Here is a 15,501-nt window from a genome sequence, read left to right as displayed (position 1 = left end):
CTGGCTTTCATGGCAGCCAATCAGGTCATTTTCAGCAGCTGAAACAGGCACAGCTATGACTGCCTCCTCACATTCCCATGCTGAATATGTAAAGTCTGATTTAAAGTCTGTTTAAGTAAAAAACCATTCATCACTTTTTTAGGTGAAGATTTTTTTTCATTCATTTTTTCATTAAAGGTAATGAATTTGAGCTTGCGGGGTCGGGGACGGGGAGGGGGCTTTAAATCCTGAGAGATAATCAGTGGTAATGGATTTTTATTATTTAGCCCTGCCATGGAGCATAGGTATAGTCTTAAATTTAGAGAGGGGGCCCGTGACTGGAAGGTTGCCAGCTCAAATCCTAGGACCAGGCACTGCCCAAAATAATAATAATAATAATAATTCAGTGTTAAAATTTGGTTTTCCTTGAAACAAAGTGAAAAAATTCATTAGAAATTAAAAAAAATATATATAAAAATAAATAAAATCTGCCAGTGGGATGAGATAATCACACTTCTTCCCAGTGCATTTGTTTGGTGACTTTTTCAGGGAACAAGTATAAATATGTTGAAATAAGGCAGATCATCTCACTAACATCAAGAAAATGCAATTTGACACTTCAAGAAAATTCTGCCAAACAAGTTAATTAACACTAGAAACAAGAGGGACTATCTCATCCAGGGCAGATTTTTTTTTTCACTTACTGAATAAAAGCAAACAAGATTGAAGGACTGTTTGAGACTAAATGACTTGTTCAGATGGAGAGTTTTTCCAGTGCAGAAAATGTGGAGGTCAATGGAAACTGAATTTTCCTCCATCAACAAGAAATGTTGATGTGCCCTTGAGTGATTCAAGCCCCAAGAGCTGTGGTGCAGCTGCTCAGTGGCCAACAGTAGAGGAAGTTGACCTTTGTTTGAATGTGAAGCAGGATACCACTGAAGAAAGTCCTCCCTGTATATAATAAAACAAACAAAATTAAAAGAAAACATCATGTTTGTGAATGCAGAACATACGATGCCCTGCCAGTGACCCTCGGTGATACCCTCACCGCTCTCTGAATGTGTCTCTGCCTAAAGGCACAATGGAAATGACTCATTCTGCATGCTTTATCTCTCCCCTCTCCCCTCTTCCCATCTCCTCGTCTGTTTGCCTCTCCTATCAGTTTCAATGTCTAATGACGTTTACTGGCATGAAAGGAAGGTGAGTGTGTAACACAGCAACCACCACATCACATTTGCATTAGAAATGTGTTGCAGTGTGGGAAATGCAAGAAATAAAACATCGGAGAATGCACAAACTGATGTCACCTGTGAACCCGGTGAACTCAGACACCACAGAAGGAGAGGAGAATGAAAAGGTTGCTGTCATTTATAGAGCAGGCAGCTGGAATGATAAGCAGAGTTGATACCGAGTCTCCATTTGCCTCTGGGTGTAACTTACGTCCGGCCTAATTGTAGGAATAACTGTATATATTGATCCCTTTTTTTTTTTTTTTTTTTTTTTTAGTTTTGCAAGGTATATTGTGCTGTGGACTGTGGAAAAACAGAGGCATTCTAGAAACCAGAATCCATATTCCCCATGCAAACCCCCACCACCTCTGCCAGCCCCATTTCTCTCTATGATCTCCAAGGGCTTGCTTCACCCCAGTCAAGCTTCAGCGCTCCAGCCGGCAGCAGCATCTAGCTAACAAGTCTTTGTGAGGAGAGAGAGGGAGAGAGAGAGAGAGAGAGAGAGAGAGAGAGAGAGAGAGAGAGAGAGAGAGAGAGAGAGAGAGAGAGAGAGAGAGAGAGACGCTATTTCAGCGAGAGGAGGGGGGGTGCAGTGCAAAGAAACGTAGAGAGAGAATCAGACAGAGAGAGAGCTGACAGCAGGAGCAGTGGATAAGCAAAGTGAGGGTGCAGAGAGAGAGAGAAAACGCCTAAGATAGTGACAGGGAGAGGGAGTGTGACAGAGGCAGAGGTATTTTCAGTGCTGCACAATAGTGCCGGTGGCTGCTGGAGAGACAGAGCGAGAGAGAGAGAGGGAAACAGAGAGAGAGAGAGAGAGGGAGAGAGAGGCATCATGGCAGCGCTCACTGCATCATCACGACACATGGGGATGTTTGGCTGCTGCTGGTGAACACCGTGTGATGCAGAGGAGAGAGTCGAGGACTTCCTGGAAACCAAAGGCAAGCCAAGGAAACAGGTCAGTGATGGTCACACTGCTGAAATAGACTATCAGCACTGTAAATCATGTCAAGCCGTGGGCTTTATGCATCCAGCAGCACTGGGTTTGTGAGATGATCATGTCAGAGGATGCTGCTGCCTCTAGGGTTTGTTAGTATTTGCATTCATCCACCAGAATTTCCTTGTTAGTATATCAGGGATGTGTACATGCAGCTGGAGGTTGCGCATGCATCCAGACACGTGAGCCAGCTTGCGTATGTGTATGTATATGTGTGTGTGTGTGTGTGTGTGTGTGTGTGTGTTTGCACATCCCTCAAAATGGCATTTGTCATTAAAGCACAAACTGGGATATTTGGCTTGAGGAGGCAACACAGGAAACCCTCCTGGATCCATCAGCAACTGCAACACCTTGTGTAGCATTTTTGTGTAGCATTGCATACATTTTATGCAGTATTCTGAGTATTCAGGATTTCCTGTGCCGACAGAACTTGCTGTTTTTTAATTTCATTTTATTATTTTTTTTTTTCCTGAAAAGCAGTGAGGTAGATGGGAGCATTGTGAATGGCACAGTGGGAAAAGAGAGAGAAGGAGTCAGGGGAGCAGTGGATAGAAAGGGAGAGAAAGGGAGAGATAGTAGATGGTGGAATGGTAAAAGGGGAAGAAGGCAGAAATAGGAGGAAATAGTAAGAGGAAGTGAGGAAGTGAGAAAGAGGGAGCAAAGGATGTGATGCAGAGAGAGAAATATTGAGCAGTGGGTAGCAAGAGAAAGAAAGAGGAGACAAAGCCTGTCAGAGAGAAAGAGAGCTTGGCCCAGCATCAGCTCTGCTGCATATGATGTAATCCTCAACCAGTCTAGTTCACAAGGGGTGAGCTCAACAGTTCATTATTTCTAAAAAATAAAATAAAAAAGAAATTTAAAATGTGCAGTTTTAGGCAAGAGAAAGCGATAAGGGCTGAGGATCCAGCGACAGTCTTCCCATTATTAATGGTGTTTTTCAAGTGACTCAGTCTGTATGTGTGTGTGTGTGTGTGTGTGTGTGTGTGTGTGTGTGTGTGTGTGCATTATGTGAGAACCAGTGTACAACGCACATAGTTTGCATTTTTCATTGAAGTACTCAGTTGACTTTCGTTAGATAATCAAACTCTCAATGAGCCTAATACGTCATTTCACAGGGTGCAATTACAGTATTTGTCTTCTAAAAAAATGATTTGTCAGTGTTTGTTAAAAAAAAAAAAGCTAGACTTGAGTCATTCGAGTAACATGGTGTGATGTCAGCTGTAATTCATTAAATGATTTTCACTAAATCCTCTCAAATATGTTTCAACACAAATTAAGAAGCTATTAACTGAGGTCCACTGAGCAAAACTTTTTTATCCAAAGATAGAATTGTTTGGTTTGACCTTGGCAGGCACAAGACATAAAAAATTATTTTTCATTCTAAATCTAATTTTGCACTTTGTCTAATTTTCCAGCTTGTTTTTCCAGTTCATATTCGAGCCAGTGTAATTAAATGGTGCATTAGTGAGAATACGATACTGAGGATATTAAGCTCTTAGTCAGGATGCGTACTGATGAAATATGCTCATGATATGATGGACTCGGATCAAATTGGACAGTTGGCTTGCCTAATCTACTGGCCAAAATTCTTGACTAGATGTTAGGCAAAATTTAGAAAACCAGTAGGCTTACAGATAACTGGATCAGTTGCATCACCAGCCTCTTTTATTTAAGATGACATATTTGCACCATGAAGCCATTTTCAATAGATCCACTGGTCATTCTTGGGCTTAAAATAAATGAACTAAGTGAAAAGTTTAAGGTGCTTTGTGAAACATCACAGCCTAAACCATCTGCTTTAGTTTTACCCAAGGAAAGAGCTCAACCAGGTATGTTTTGATGAATTTCTAACTCCGAACCTCTCAAGCAGTTTTGAAAGGCTGCATGAGTAAAAAGCAAAACATGAAAAAGTTGATGGTACGTGTCAAAGTAAAACTTTTCAAAAGCGGCCGTTAATCTGGTTTAATTCTAATTTACGGTGTCATGCTGGGCCCTGGCCTCCTGCTTTCTGTTGTGCAGGTGCAACCAGAGGGTGCAGCCACAGGATGAGTGGGATCCTGAAGAGGAAGCTGGAGGAGGGGCCCTCCCCCTACCTGATGCTGCAGGGCTCTGATGACGACGAGGTGTCCTGCAGCGACAGCGGCAACAGCAGTGACAGCCTCAACCATCCTATTCCCTCCGGCCCACTGGACTGTAAGCTCACACTGTCTGGCTGTTCCACTTAGCAGCTACTTTTGATTTGGTGCTGGGAGGAAAGTTTGTGTCCGAGAAACACTTTCATTTTCAGCATCTCTGTGTGGTGTCTTGCCTCTGTAATTCCATAAATTTGTTTTTGGCAAAGTGAGGCCCATTGCATGCTGGGTGTAGCTGGCGAAGTAATTTACTGTAAAATGCTTTGTGCACAATGAGCTGGCTTATTTAAAATGAATGAATTCCAGTTGCTGGTAACCATGGTGTCTTGGGAAATGGAAACAGGGATTTATATGGAGATTGTTTAAAAATCTGCTATGGGTTTAGTGTTTTTGTATGCTGGTGCTAATTTTCAGTAACTAAAAATAACATGTTTTTATCATTAAAATGCAAAAAAAAAAAAAAAAAAAAAAAAAAAAAAGTAACTTTATGGGATTTCATTATTAAATGGCACTCTTGCTTCCTTGAATTGACATATTTCCTGTTAGTCACAGTATGCTGGGGTGGGATGTAATATGGAGACGGGTCATTCAAAAGTGTAAAACAAACAGGATATCAATTATGGAGAGAAACACAGTTTTATATGAAGAAATGGGCAAAGAGATGGGATTGTTCAAATATTTATGAATATTTTAGTAGGCTAGTTGTAAATCTTATTTATACCTATTAGAGCGGCATGAGATCATTATTACAAATACACTTTTTTCCAGGAGTAAAAGTAATTGGGATTCATTTCACAGTGTATATAATGAATTAAAAAAAAAAAAATGTCTTACAAGTTGAAAGTGTAAAAAATATCAAGAGGGTGAAGGTTTGAATAAAGCTAAGTAGGCTTGATTTCTATGAAGTGCTCACCTTTGTTTGATGGTTCAAGGGACACATCCAATTCTGATACAATTGCAGCCACTATCATTTGAGCATGTTTTCATATTACGGTAACTTGAGTGTTTTCACTGATGGTGTTTCCCCTCTCTCTCTCTCTCTCTTTGCTTTGCCCCAATCCCAGCCTCCTCTTTCCAGCAGCAGTCAAAGCGACTGCGGGGACGCAATGTGCACTTTGAGAGTGTGACGGTCTACTACTTCAATCGCCGGCAGGGCTTCACCAGTGTGCCCACGCAGGGTGGCAGCACCCTGGGGATGTCGCCCCGCCACAGCTGGGTGAAACGCTTCTCCCTCAGGGAGTTTGCCATGGAGCAGGAGAGGAGCCACCGGAACATGCTGAGGGATCATCTGAAAGAGGAGAAACTCAACGCCATCAAACTCAAAGTCAGTTGGGTGGCTTAATAAAGCTTTGTTATGTGACTGGCTATATATGTATGTAAAATCATTCCATACATACATAGCCATGCAGATTCTAAATGTTATTTAATCCCTTATCATGATTTTATTTCCATCATCATACATTTTAATGTAAGTTATGAGTCAAATGTAAAAACAGTGTTCATCCGTTTTTAAACCTAAAACAAGCAAATGGGCATAAGCAAGTGAGTCACATCATTAATAATGTATTGCATTTACAATCAACCCATTCTGTGGTCCTTTTCCAAGTGTTTTACATTCCAAAAGGCTCTCCATTACTGTAAATACACTACATTACCACCACTATGTGCTTTTACACTGTGCCCTGTTGTGCCATTTCAAACACTTAACCTGCATAAATGTAAAGGCCATTGGACTTCCTGTGCTCTTGCACCATTAAAGGGGGAAAACCATTCTACTCACATTTTTTCTAACAAACAATTAACCTTATAGATTCATTTTCTCCTCTTTTCTGTCCGCAGCTGACAAAGAACGGCACGGTGTCGTCAGTGGATGCGGATGCCCTGACGCTTGATGACATCTCAGAAGATGACCTGGACTTGGACAACACAGAGGTTGACGACTACTTCTTCCTCCAGCCTCTGACCACCAGGCGGCGCCGTGCCCTGCTCCGTGCCTCGGGGGTCCGCCGCATTGATGTGGAGGAGAAGCACGAGCTGCGTGCCCTCCGTGTTTCCCGAGAGGAGTGTGGGTGCCACTGCCGGGGGATCTGCGACCCCGAGACCTGTGCTTGCAGCCTGGCCGGCATTAAGTGCCAGGTAAATGGAGCAGTGGTGAGGCCCATCTATAATATCAAACTGTATTTCTGTGCAGCAAAATTTGTAGCAAGGAATGAATTGAATGCCAGGTCAAATGCATGGATACAACTATTTTTAACTGCTTTATGTAATCTTATTGCATGCCAAGGACAAAAGCATTCCAGCAATTGATTGACAACTGAAAGCATTTTAATAAAAGACAACTCTTTCACAAAATGATTGCTAATATAAATTAAACCTCAGCCATCAAAATTCATGCTCACACTCTGTTTTATCAGTTCAGTGTACACAGTCCACAACCTCGGCAAGTTTACATAATGCATCTTAATGTTCTTGGACTAAATTAACGCATTATTAGACTAGATTTTCTATATTGAGGAGATAGTGACAGACTTCCAAAAATTTATATTGTGCATTTTGGCTTCAGTTTTATTTCTCATCCAGTATCAATAGTAATGGATGAAAATCTTGCATCTCCAAAATGTCAGCTTTTCAGGAGTTATTAAAAGCAGCATTGGTTTCAGCTTTACCATGCATTACCAAGTTTGTGCAGAGGGTTTTTAAAGGTTTACCAAATCCACGGGTGGTAGGGAGGTAGTGAGTTTGTCTCAGCTCAGGGGCTCCTCTTCTCTATTTGTAATACTTTTTTTTTTTTTTTTCAAACTCCAGACAACCATATAATGTATGAGTTGAAGTGATGGATTTTGTTTTCTCTCACCTGACTTCAGTGACTCATGTAAAAAAAAAAAAAAAAATAAAAATGCCTGACACAGTTAGGCTTCAGTATGTGCTTATTCTATTGTCTTGTCACAATGTCTGTGCTTCCATATTGGCAATATTATGGTTAAAGGGTTTTTACATGGCAACAGCAATACACTGCTCACTAGCTCTACTGTCTAACACAGTCACTTGCACAGTCTGATTTTGTGACACTGACAGTTTACATTTTGTGACATTGACAGGTTTTATTTCAGGCATGATCAGCTATGATTGGCAGCTGAGTTGACCTCCATCGTTACAGTCAGTTTAAACTGGGGTGTTTTATTAATTTATTTTTATCTTCATGTCTGCAGGTGGACCGCATGTCCTTCCCCTGTGGGTGCACCAAAGAAGGCTGCAGCAACACCACGGGACGCCTGGAGTTCAATCCGGTCCGGGTGCGCACCCACTTCCTGCACACCATCATGAAGCTGGAGATGGAGAAGAGCCGCGAGGAGCAGCAGCAGCAACAGCAGCAGCAGCCGGAGCAGCAGCAGCAGCAGCAGCTCGTAACCAATGGCAACGGTTACCATGGAGACTCCCCCTTGGTCCAGCAGCAGCCGAACCTGCAGTTCCCTCTGATGAGCAGCACCGCGCACATTCCCATCATGCACCTCCAGAACACGAGCGACACAGACTCACACCTAGACGAAGAGGAGGAAGACGAGGAGGAGGAGGAAGAGGAAGAGGAAGAGGAGGACGACGATGAAGCTTACGAAGAGGATGAGGACGAGGACGGCAGCAGTTTGTGCAGCGGGCTGTCGGACTGCAGCACGCACAGCTTAGAGACGATCGACCCCGAGGAAGGGGAGGAGGATGAGGAGGATGAAGAGGAGGATGATGATGAGAATGAGGATGAGGATGATGAAGAGGAGGAGGACTGGGAGTGTTCCTTACATGGAGTGAGTCCTCCTCCATATTCACACACAGAGGTGGTCCCACTCTCTTCGGCACTGGGTTTCTCTAATAACACACACATCAGCCTCAGTAACCCCTTCCACAGCATGGAGAATTATCACATGGACAGCTCACTCAATCAGACACCCACCCTTTTGAGTCAAAACATGCCCTTGCCTCCGGAGAAAGAGCTCACATTAGAGTATAAACCCACTACCGAGCCTCTAAGCACAGAAACCCACAGCCAAATAGGACAGCAAAGCAGCTCCCACCACCTTCCCAACACCACAGGGTCCCTGACACACAAAACTTGCTCACATGTAGTCACCATGGAAAGTAACAGCACCCCCGCTGGTGCCAGTGATGAACAGCCGCTCCTGACAGAGATCCAGAACAATCTAGATGATCATGACTCACAGACTGGAGCCTCGGTTATTGGGTCTGTGGAGCGAGGAGGGGAAGAGATGAGGCAGCAATTAAAGGAGCAACCAGGACAGCAGCTGACAGGAAAACCAGAGGAGGCTTCGAAAGACACTGTGAAGGAGTCTGCTCTCCCCGATCCAAAAAGGGACCCATCGTGTTTAGAGAGCATCTGATTAATGACTGGAGTCTTTCGGAGAGGGATTCATCAGTATTTGGAAGCCCCTAGACCGTCAAGAGTTTGATTTATTCTTGATAAGTGCACTTCTGAAGACAAAAGGCTCAAAGAGTTGTATATGACCTAATTTTAGCAACATTTGTTCCCTAAACCTTTCTAAGAGATATCTTGGTTTAGATGACAGAACTTTAAAATCTACCACAATGGACAATAATAAGGTCGATAAAACACAGTGTAGCTGTAAGTTATCTATTTGTAACTATGTACAGGATAATTTAAGCCTGTTTATAATGTGTTTGATAATTACAGCATGCTTTCAGGCTGTGGCCAGCATCAGTGAGAAATCGAGTCGATTTCGAGGTTCTGGCCAAATTGTTGTGTTGTTCCACTATTTTCCATTGTGCAGTTGTTTCATCATTGCTGCCCATTGTTCTTAAATGCCTGTCTGTATAGCATGTGTTCAATTTACTTAACATGTTTTAAGGCTTACCTTTCCAAAACTGCAAAATGATAAATAATATCACTGGCTCTTCTGAAAAGCAGCAAAACTTAGACACTCTAGGCACTCATATTAATGCCATATTAATAATTCACACTAAAGGTCTATTTTGCTCCCTTGTTGAAGTCATCAATCTGTGAATGAACTCCTGTTTTATCTGCCCCAGGCAAAGATGATCCGCAGTTAACATTTGAATCATGGTGTGAGCACAACAGTCAAAATGAAGTGAAGATGATAGATTTAATATCTACGAACAAAATATTAAGTGCAGCCTTCACGGGCAGAATTCTCCATTCTGACCTTTGAGGTGATACTGCAGATATTGTTCTAATAATTATTTGTAACAGGCCTTTTATTGTAGGCCAACTCACATATGCTGACTAAATATCTCCTCTATATTTGGTATAATTTAGAAAAATAAGTGGGGAAACACTGTCTGTTACGAATGGCTACCACATCAGAATCCATTCACATCTTTTAATGTATGCTCCAAAGATATTATCTTCATTTTACAATGGCTGCCTGGCCAAAATTATACAACCTGACACTTTTATTGGAAGAATTCCCTGGTGCATTTGCTCTCGTTTCCTTCTTTCTCCTTCCTTAACATTTACAGCCACTCCTCAGTGTTAGTTTCAGCCAATGAGCACAAATCTGTGCCAAAAGCATTTCTATTCAAGTGACAGTACAACTAGGGACAGGTTTTGTTTATGCATGTATTTATCATTTTACAGTCTTTGTGATCAATGTGATAAATGTGCACTGAGCTTTTAGATAAGGCAAGGCTTGTTTCAGAAAGTGACTTTAGTCACTCAAAACTGCCAAGAACTGGGGGCCAAATGTATTTCATGTTTGTTTTGTTATTTCTCTCTTCCGTTTTTTTAAGACTATACATTTCCATGAGAATCAGATTTAAATGGATATTTTTTTGTATCCATCTCAGTTTAAAGATGGTACATTGTGGTGGTGGTTATCCGATTTCAAGATGAAGTTTCTATTCTGGTAAACCAAATAAAGTGATATAAATGGACTTTACAAGACTGGGTTACAAATAAACAGTTCAACGATCCAATTGCTTTTTTTTTTTCATTTTGCATGATGAAGAAAAAATTCCTCAACAATAGGTTCATGCTCGTAATATTGAGGGATCACTTCATAATGTTGTCTCTTCATGTAATTCTGTTTTGCTACCAACAGATGGCATCTTCCACTTAATAACTGAAGTGTTTGTGCCAGCCGCTGTCATCTAGTGATAGAGGGTTAAATTTTTGATGACATCAGTAAGTGTGTTGATTACATGTTGTCTGCCTCAGGACAGTCTGTGATATTGGCTTGCTGGTGAAGTCTATTTTCTCTTGGCAAGACAACACAATTTAAATGTCTTCCCTACACATGAATGAACAAGTCAGTGTTCAGCATTTAACTTCAGGGCATTTTTACAGGTCACATGTCAATATGATTAATACACTGACTGTTGGTGGGATTGAACCTGTGACATTCCCACTACAGGACCTCCTTCCCGGCAGCTCTGCCCCCCCTGCTGTCCCATTAATATCAAAACATTAGGAACGGGATGTACAGTACATGTTGAATTCTTTGCAGCTTTCAACCTCTAGAGGTCACTGTTGAGTTAACAATACGGAGCCGCCTACCTTTGGTGTGGTGAGGCAGAGATCAGACAGAGGCATGAGGCAGCCCTGTGTTCCCACCTCACTGGCCAGTCTATTCATGTATAGCCATAATTGCATGACTCACTGAATAACCACACAGCAAACAGACGCCACAGCAGGTGCTGGGCACAACAGAGACCTGAAAATGTAGATTCAGCTGTCTTTTTTTTCCATGTATACACCATAATGAAGTCTTTACATTGTGGGTTTCATCACAAGCACAAGGTCATAACCTCACCATTCCCTCTGAATAATCACACTAGTGAAACTGTCTGTTATTGTGTCACATTTCCAACACTTTTGCAATGAGGAGGTGAAAAAAAAAAAGACCGCTGCCGACTAAAGAGGTGTCACTCATGCTTTCTCTTACAAACCAAACCCCCTTGACTCTCAACCAAGGACGGTGGCTGGAACAGGGAATGCCTGCTTGCTTTCGCCAGCAAGGTATTGTGGGTAAGCAGCTGAGAGACACTGCTGATCAATCACAGGCGGGGGAGCTGTGATGTCAGGTTGCCAGGCAACAGAAAGGGAGAACCAGTAGCAGGATCAGCATTGCTTTTGGTGGCTGCTGGGTGGGGGTAGTCTCAGCTTTTCGCCTCCTTCTCCCTCCCCTCTCTCTCTCTCTCTCTCTCCGCCACTCCAACCCCCAGCCCCCACCTCCCCAGCCCTCTCCCACTCCCTCTCTGTCTCCCAGGGTCAGCGATGACTGAATAATAGCAGGCATTAAGAAAAATGCAAAATTGATAGTTGAATCAAATGAGGGTGACATTCAGGTCTTGAACCTATTGATCAGCAGATAGGAACCAAGCCAAATGTTTAAACACAGACGTTTTATCACACTTAGACGTGTGCGTGTATGTGTGAGGTTATTCAAGGATATTTTTTTTCAAGGATATGTGATTAAATCGTACCTCATTAATTTTGAAAACAATCATATGAACGTTCTTGCAGATGTGCCGAAGGAATTGATATATATTTATTTGGTCCATTTACAGCAAAAGCGAATCTCTCTGGCTAAGAATGCTCATGCTTGCTTATTTGCTTTTCTCCTGCTTCTGGCGTCCTTGGTGATAAAGCATCAGACTGGTCGGGTGGGTAAACATGAGCATGCTGTGTGCGGTCTACTGACATTACATTACATAATTTCTGGCTATTGAAATCAGACATTTTTAAACATTTGCCTGTAACTGACATTCATGAGATGCCATCATGCAAAATTTCTTAATGCAGCTTTTATATTGAGAGAGTGAGAGTGAGGCTGCCAACCACCCTGACTATGGCATTTGTTTATATTTATACCAAGGTAATTCGATAATGTTAACAATACTAAAATGTCCTTTGGCAACTTCCAACATCACAACTGTACTACAGCCACCTTCACTCACTCAGCCTCTCACTGTCTGTGTTTCTCTCTTGTTCTCTCTCCAGCCCTCTCATAACAAAAGCCACAAGAGAGTTTTCAGACCAAACACCACTCACTTGGTTTACTTGGCTGCGTTCCCGAAAGATAATGCATTCTTACAAACGGTGAGATCATCATTGTTGAGCTGTGAGTAAACCACATTCAAATATGTCTTTTTTGCCATTTTTTGGACACATAGATATCTGATCTTCCTTTTGATGGATAACGGTGCCCTAATTTTCCAAGTAACACTGGAGAATCACACTTTGTGATCATGTTTGTAATTCAAATATGCAGAAATTCACTTTTCTTGTGTGGGAAAGGATTACACACATATTATCCCATCAAATTCCTAACATTATAGTCAGATGCATCATCAAACTTGGAGGGTTGACCTATATATAAAGCCTTCAAAAGCAAGGTTCTTGGTACTCATGACTGTAAGGGATTACAAAACTAATTACAATTTGAAGTCAGTTATTACATTGTTCATTATAATCTACAGAGGGAGAATAGACTGCTGGCAATTCATGAAGAACAGGTTGTTCCTTGAAATTCAGCCCAAGAGTTGAAAAGTTCAAGAGAAGCTCAAAGATTTCTCTGAGATCTAGTGTCAAGTATCTAGTATCTAGCGTCACTGTACATGACTCATCTGTCAAAAAGAGGCTCCACAAGCTAGGCCTACATGGGAGGTCAGGAAGAAAAGATGCCTCTGCTCTTAAAAAAAGCAGTAAAAGTGTATGACTGAAGTTTACCAGACAACAGTGGTGTGAAGAGCAAGACTCCTGAGCGGCGTGCTCTGGACAGACGAACAGAAGAACAGGAGAACCTTGTACAAACTGTAAAACACATTGTGCTAGGGAATATTTTGATGCCATCTGTCAGTAAGCTGAAGCTGAGCAAAATAATGAATCCTGTGCAAAAGTAACGATCCAAAACCTTCCAAAGAATCCAAAGAATATTTTAACAAAGAAAAAAATTGAGGGTTACTGTACAGCTGAGGCAAAGCCCAGCCTGTTATTTCTGAGAATAGGTGACCCTTATACTGAAGATTGAATACCCATATCTAAATACATCGGGAATGATAAAAAATATTAAGGAGTGTACTTAATTTTTTACAGCATATAGCCAAATTACCATATGATAATACTCCAAACATACATAGATCCAGGATACTAATAACTGAGTTCAAACAGATTTCTTTGAGACTACTAAGTGTGTTTACTCTTGTTGACACATGTGGAGATAACAAGTTACCTTGTGTATTTTAAGAGCTTTAGATACTGACAAAATTATTGATAGAGATGTAACATTTATGTCAGCTAAAAATGTTATCAGCTGTCTTGCCCCATACCTACAAAAATATCATTTTACTGTGGCTATTTTAGTTTTTTATTTGTATCAATGTGTGTCAATTTTGCTTCCCAAAAATGGTCATAAAGCATTTTGGACTGAAACTCCTCTTTAGTTAATTTAATGAACTGTTGATGATTGTATTTTAAAAATGGCTCTATAACCAAATACCTTCCAGCATGGTTTACTGTCCAAGCCCAGCCTTGGGAATGCCTTTTATCGGATACAATACCTAAGGCTGAAAATAGCATCCTCTCAGTATCTTGGCATCCTGTTAAAACCTGAGCGAATATCCTGAGCCTCCGCCCCTGCAGACCAGGATTTCACCAGTGTAACATCGCCTCTCATCATCTGTGAATGAATGCATCCTGCATGCAAAATATGCTTCCCAAAATAGGTTTTATTTTGGAAATCTAGATTTTGTGTTTTGTTTGCCACATCTTTGGTTATAACAAAAATGTCACTTGTCACACATTTTGCAAATTGATACATCATTAGGTGTAACATGTACTTGAACCACATGAATGATCCTTCCAACCAAAGCTTCTGCCATGTTAAACAATCATACTTCAGGTTAGATCACAGACCAAAGACCGGATGTCACTCACAGAATAGCCATTGAACCACTGAATAAGGAAAAGCCTGGAAAAGAAACAAAGAAAATAAACAAGCATTTACAAAAAATATGTCCTTTATTCTTTTGGCTTTAAAATTATATTACCATATGAGCGGACAGTAGTCACTTCTTGCATGCAGTTCACTAAAACACTACAAGCGCAATGAGAGATGGCTACTGATTGCTTCATGGTTCGTATCTACAGATATGGGGACCATACATGTGTTTCATCATGTGTTACAGTGCAGAATGGAAAACAAGTCCTAGAAAAAATGTAAATCAAATTCGAAGACTGGAAAAATGCACTCATATCTACAGTAAAAATGTTATTTATAATCGGTAGAACGTAAGCAACCTGCAGACCCCAGTTGCACACAGACACACACACACACACACTCACATAAAGAGATAGATATACTTGCGTACTTTCTCGCAGTCTCCCTTTTACACATGGGACATACAGACACAGAAACACATGCGCACGCTCGCACACACTCGCACGCATTCACACCCACGCACACTTACATGTATTACCGCCACACATGATATTACATAGCAGTGGGGATAAAAAGTGCTCTTACATCAAATGTAAGTGTGGTGCATACTGTGGGCCCAAATAGCTATATTATTTACAAACCAAACCACTACATTAAAATCACTCGCTTTTCAATTCAGATGAGGAACAACATGGATGTCGTACAAACATTTTGTGTTATAACTTTTAAATGTGTTGTGTTATATTATCATGTTCTAGTTCAAGAGCATTTATAAAGATCAACATTTTCTTTTAGTATACTTCAGTACTTAGATTTCTTTACATGAGCTGTGGTACAATGTGCGTGGGGGACGGACAGACGGAGGTGAGGGAATGAGGGACCGGGAAGGACACGGCAATTATGACAGAGGTTGAGTGTGAATGAGGTGTGACTGTCACCTTAAATGTGTCTCATTCCATTCGTTGGCATACATTCAGCTTCTCCGTATTTGTAGACTTGTACGTTTTACTGCAACAGGGAGATGGCAATCGAAATAGAAGCACAATACAAATTTTAACAATCACTGAAGGCATACCATTGAATACAATGTCCTATCCATTGTACGTCAGTGGGATGCTTGTTTTTTTTTCAGCCTTCTGGGACTAACCCTGCATAATGCAAGTTTCAGATTGTTATTTCCAGCATTGACTTTATCTGCCCTTGATGATTTTACAACAATGAAAGCAATGGACACATTCTCA

The 15,501-nt window shown here is 41.3% G+C and overlaps 1 protein-coding gene across 1 annotated transcript; it reads left to right on the top strand.

Annotated features, from left to right (window-relative positions):
- Positions 1 to 1,897: 1,897 nt before the first annotated feature.
- On the top strand, positions 1,898 to 8,923 carry LOC115373495 (cysteine/serine-rich nuclear protein 3-like). The gene is made up of 5 exons (XM_030071927.1): positions 1,898 to 2,163; positions 4,222 to 4,395; positions 5,399 to 5,658; positions 6,174 to 6,470; positions 7,544 to 8,923. The coding sequence occupies exons 2-5, from the start codon at positions 4,248 to 4,250 to the stop codon at positions 8,720 to 8,722; spliced, it is 1,884 nt and encodes a 627-aa protein (XP_029927787.1). The 5' UTR covers positions 1,898 to 2,163; positions 4,222 to 4,247; the 3' UTR covers positions 8,723 to 8,923.
- Positions 8,924 to 15,501: the final 6,578 nt, after the last annotated feature.

This window comes from Myripristis murdjan, chromosome 2 (assembly GCF_902150065.1).
Source record: "Myripristis murdjan chromosome 2, fMyrMur1.1, whole genome shotgun sequence".
Classification (NCBI taxonomy): domain Eukaryota; kingdom Metazoa; phylum Chordata; class Actinopteri; order Holocentriformes; family Holocentridae; genus Myripristis; species Myripristis murdjan.
This window is presented reverse-complemented; position numbering and strand designations above follow the sequence as displayed.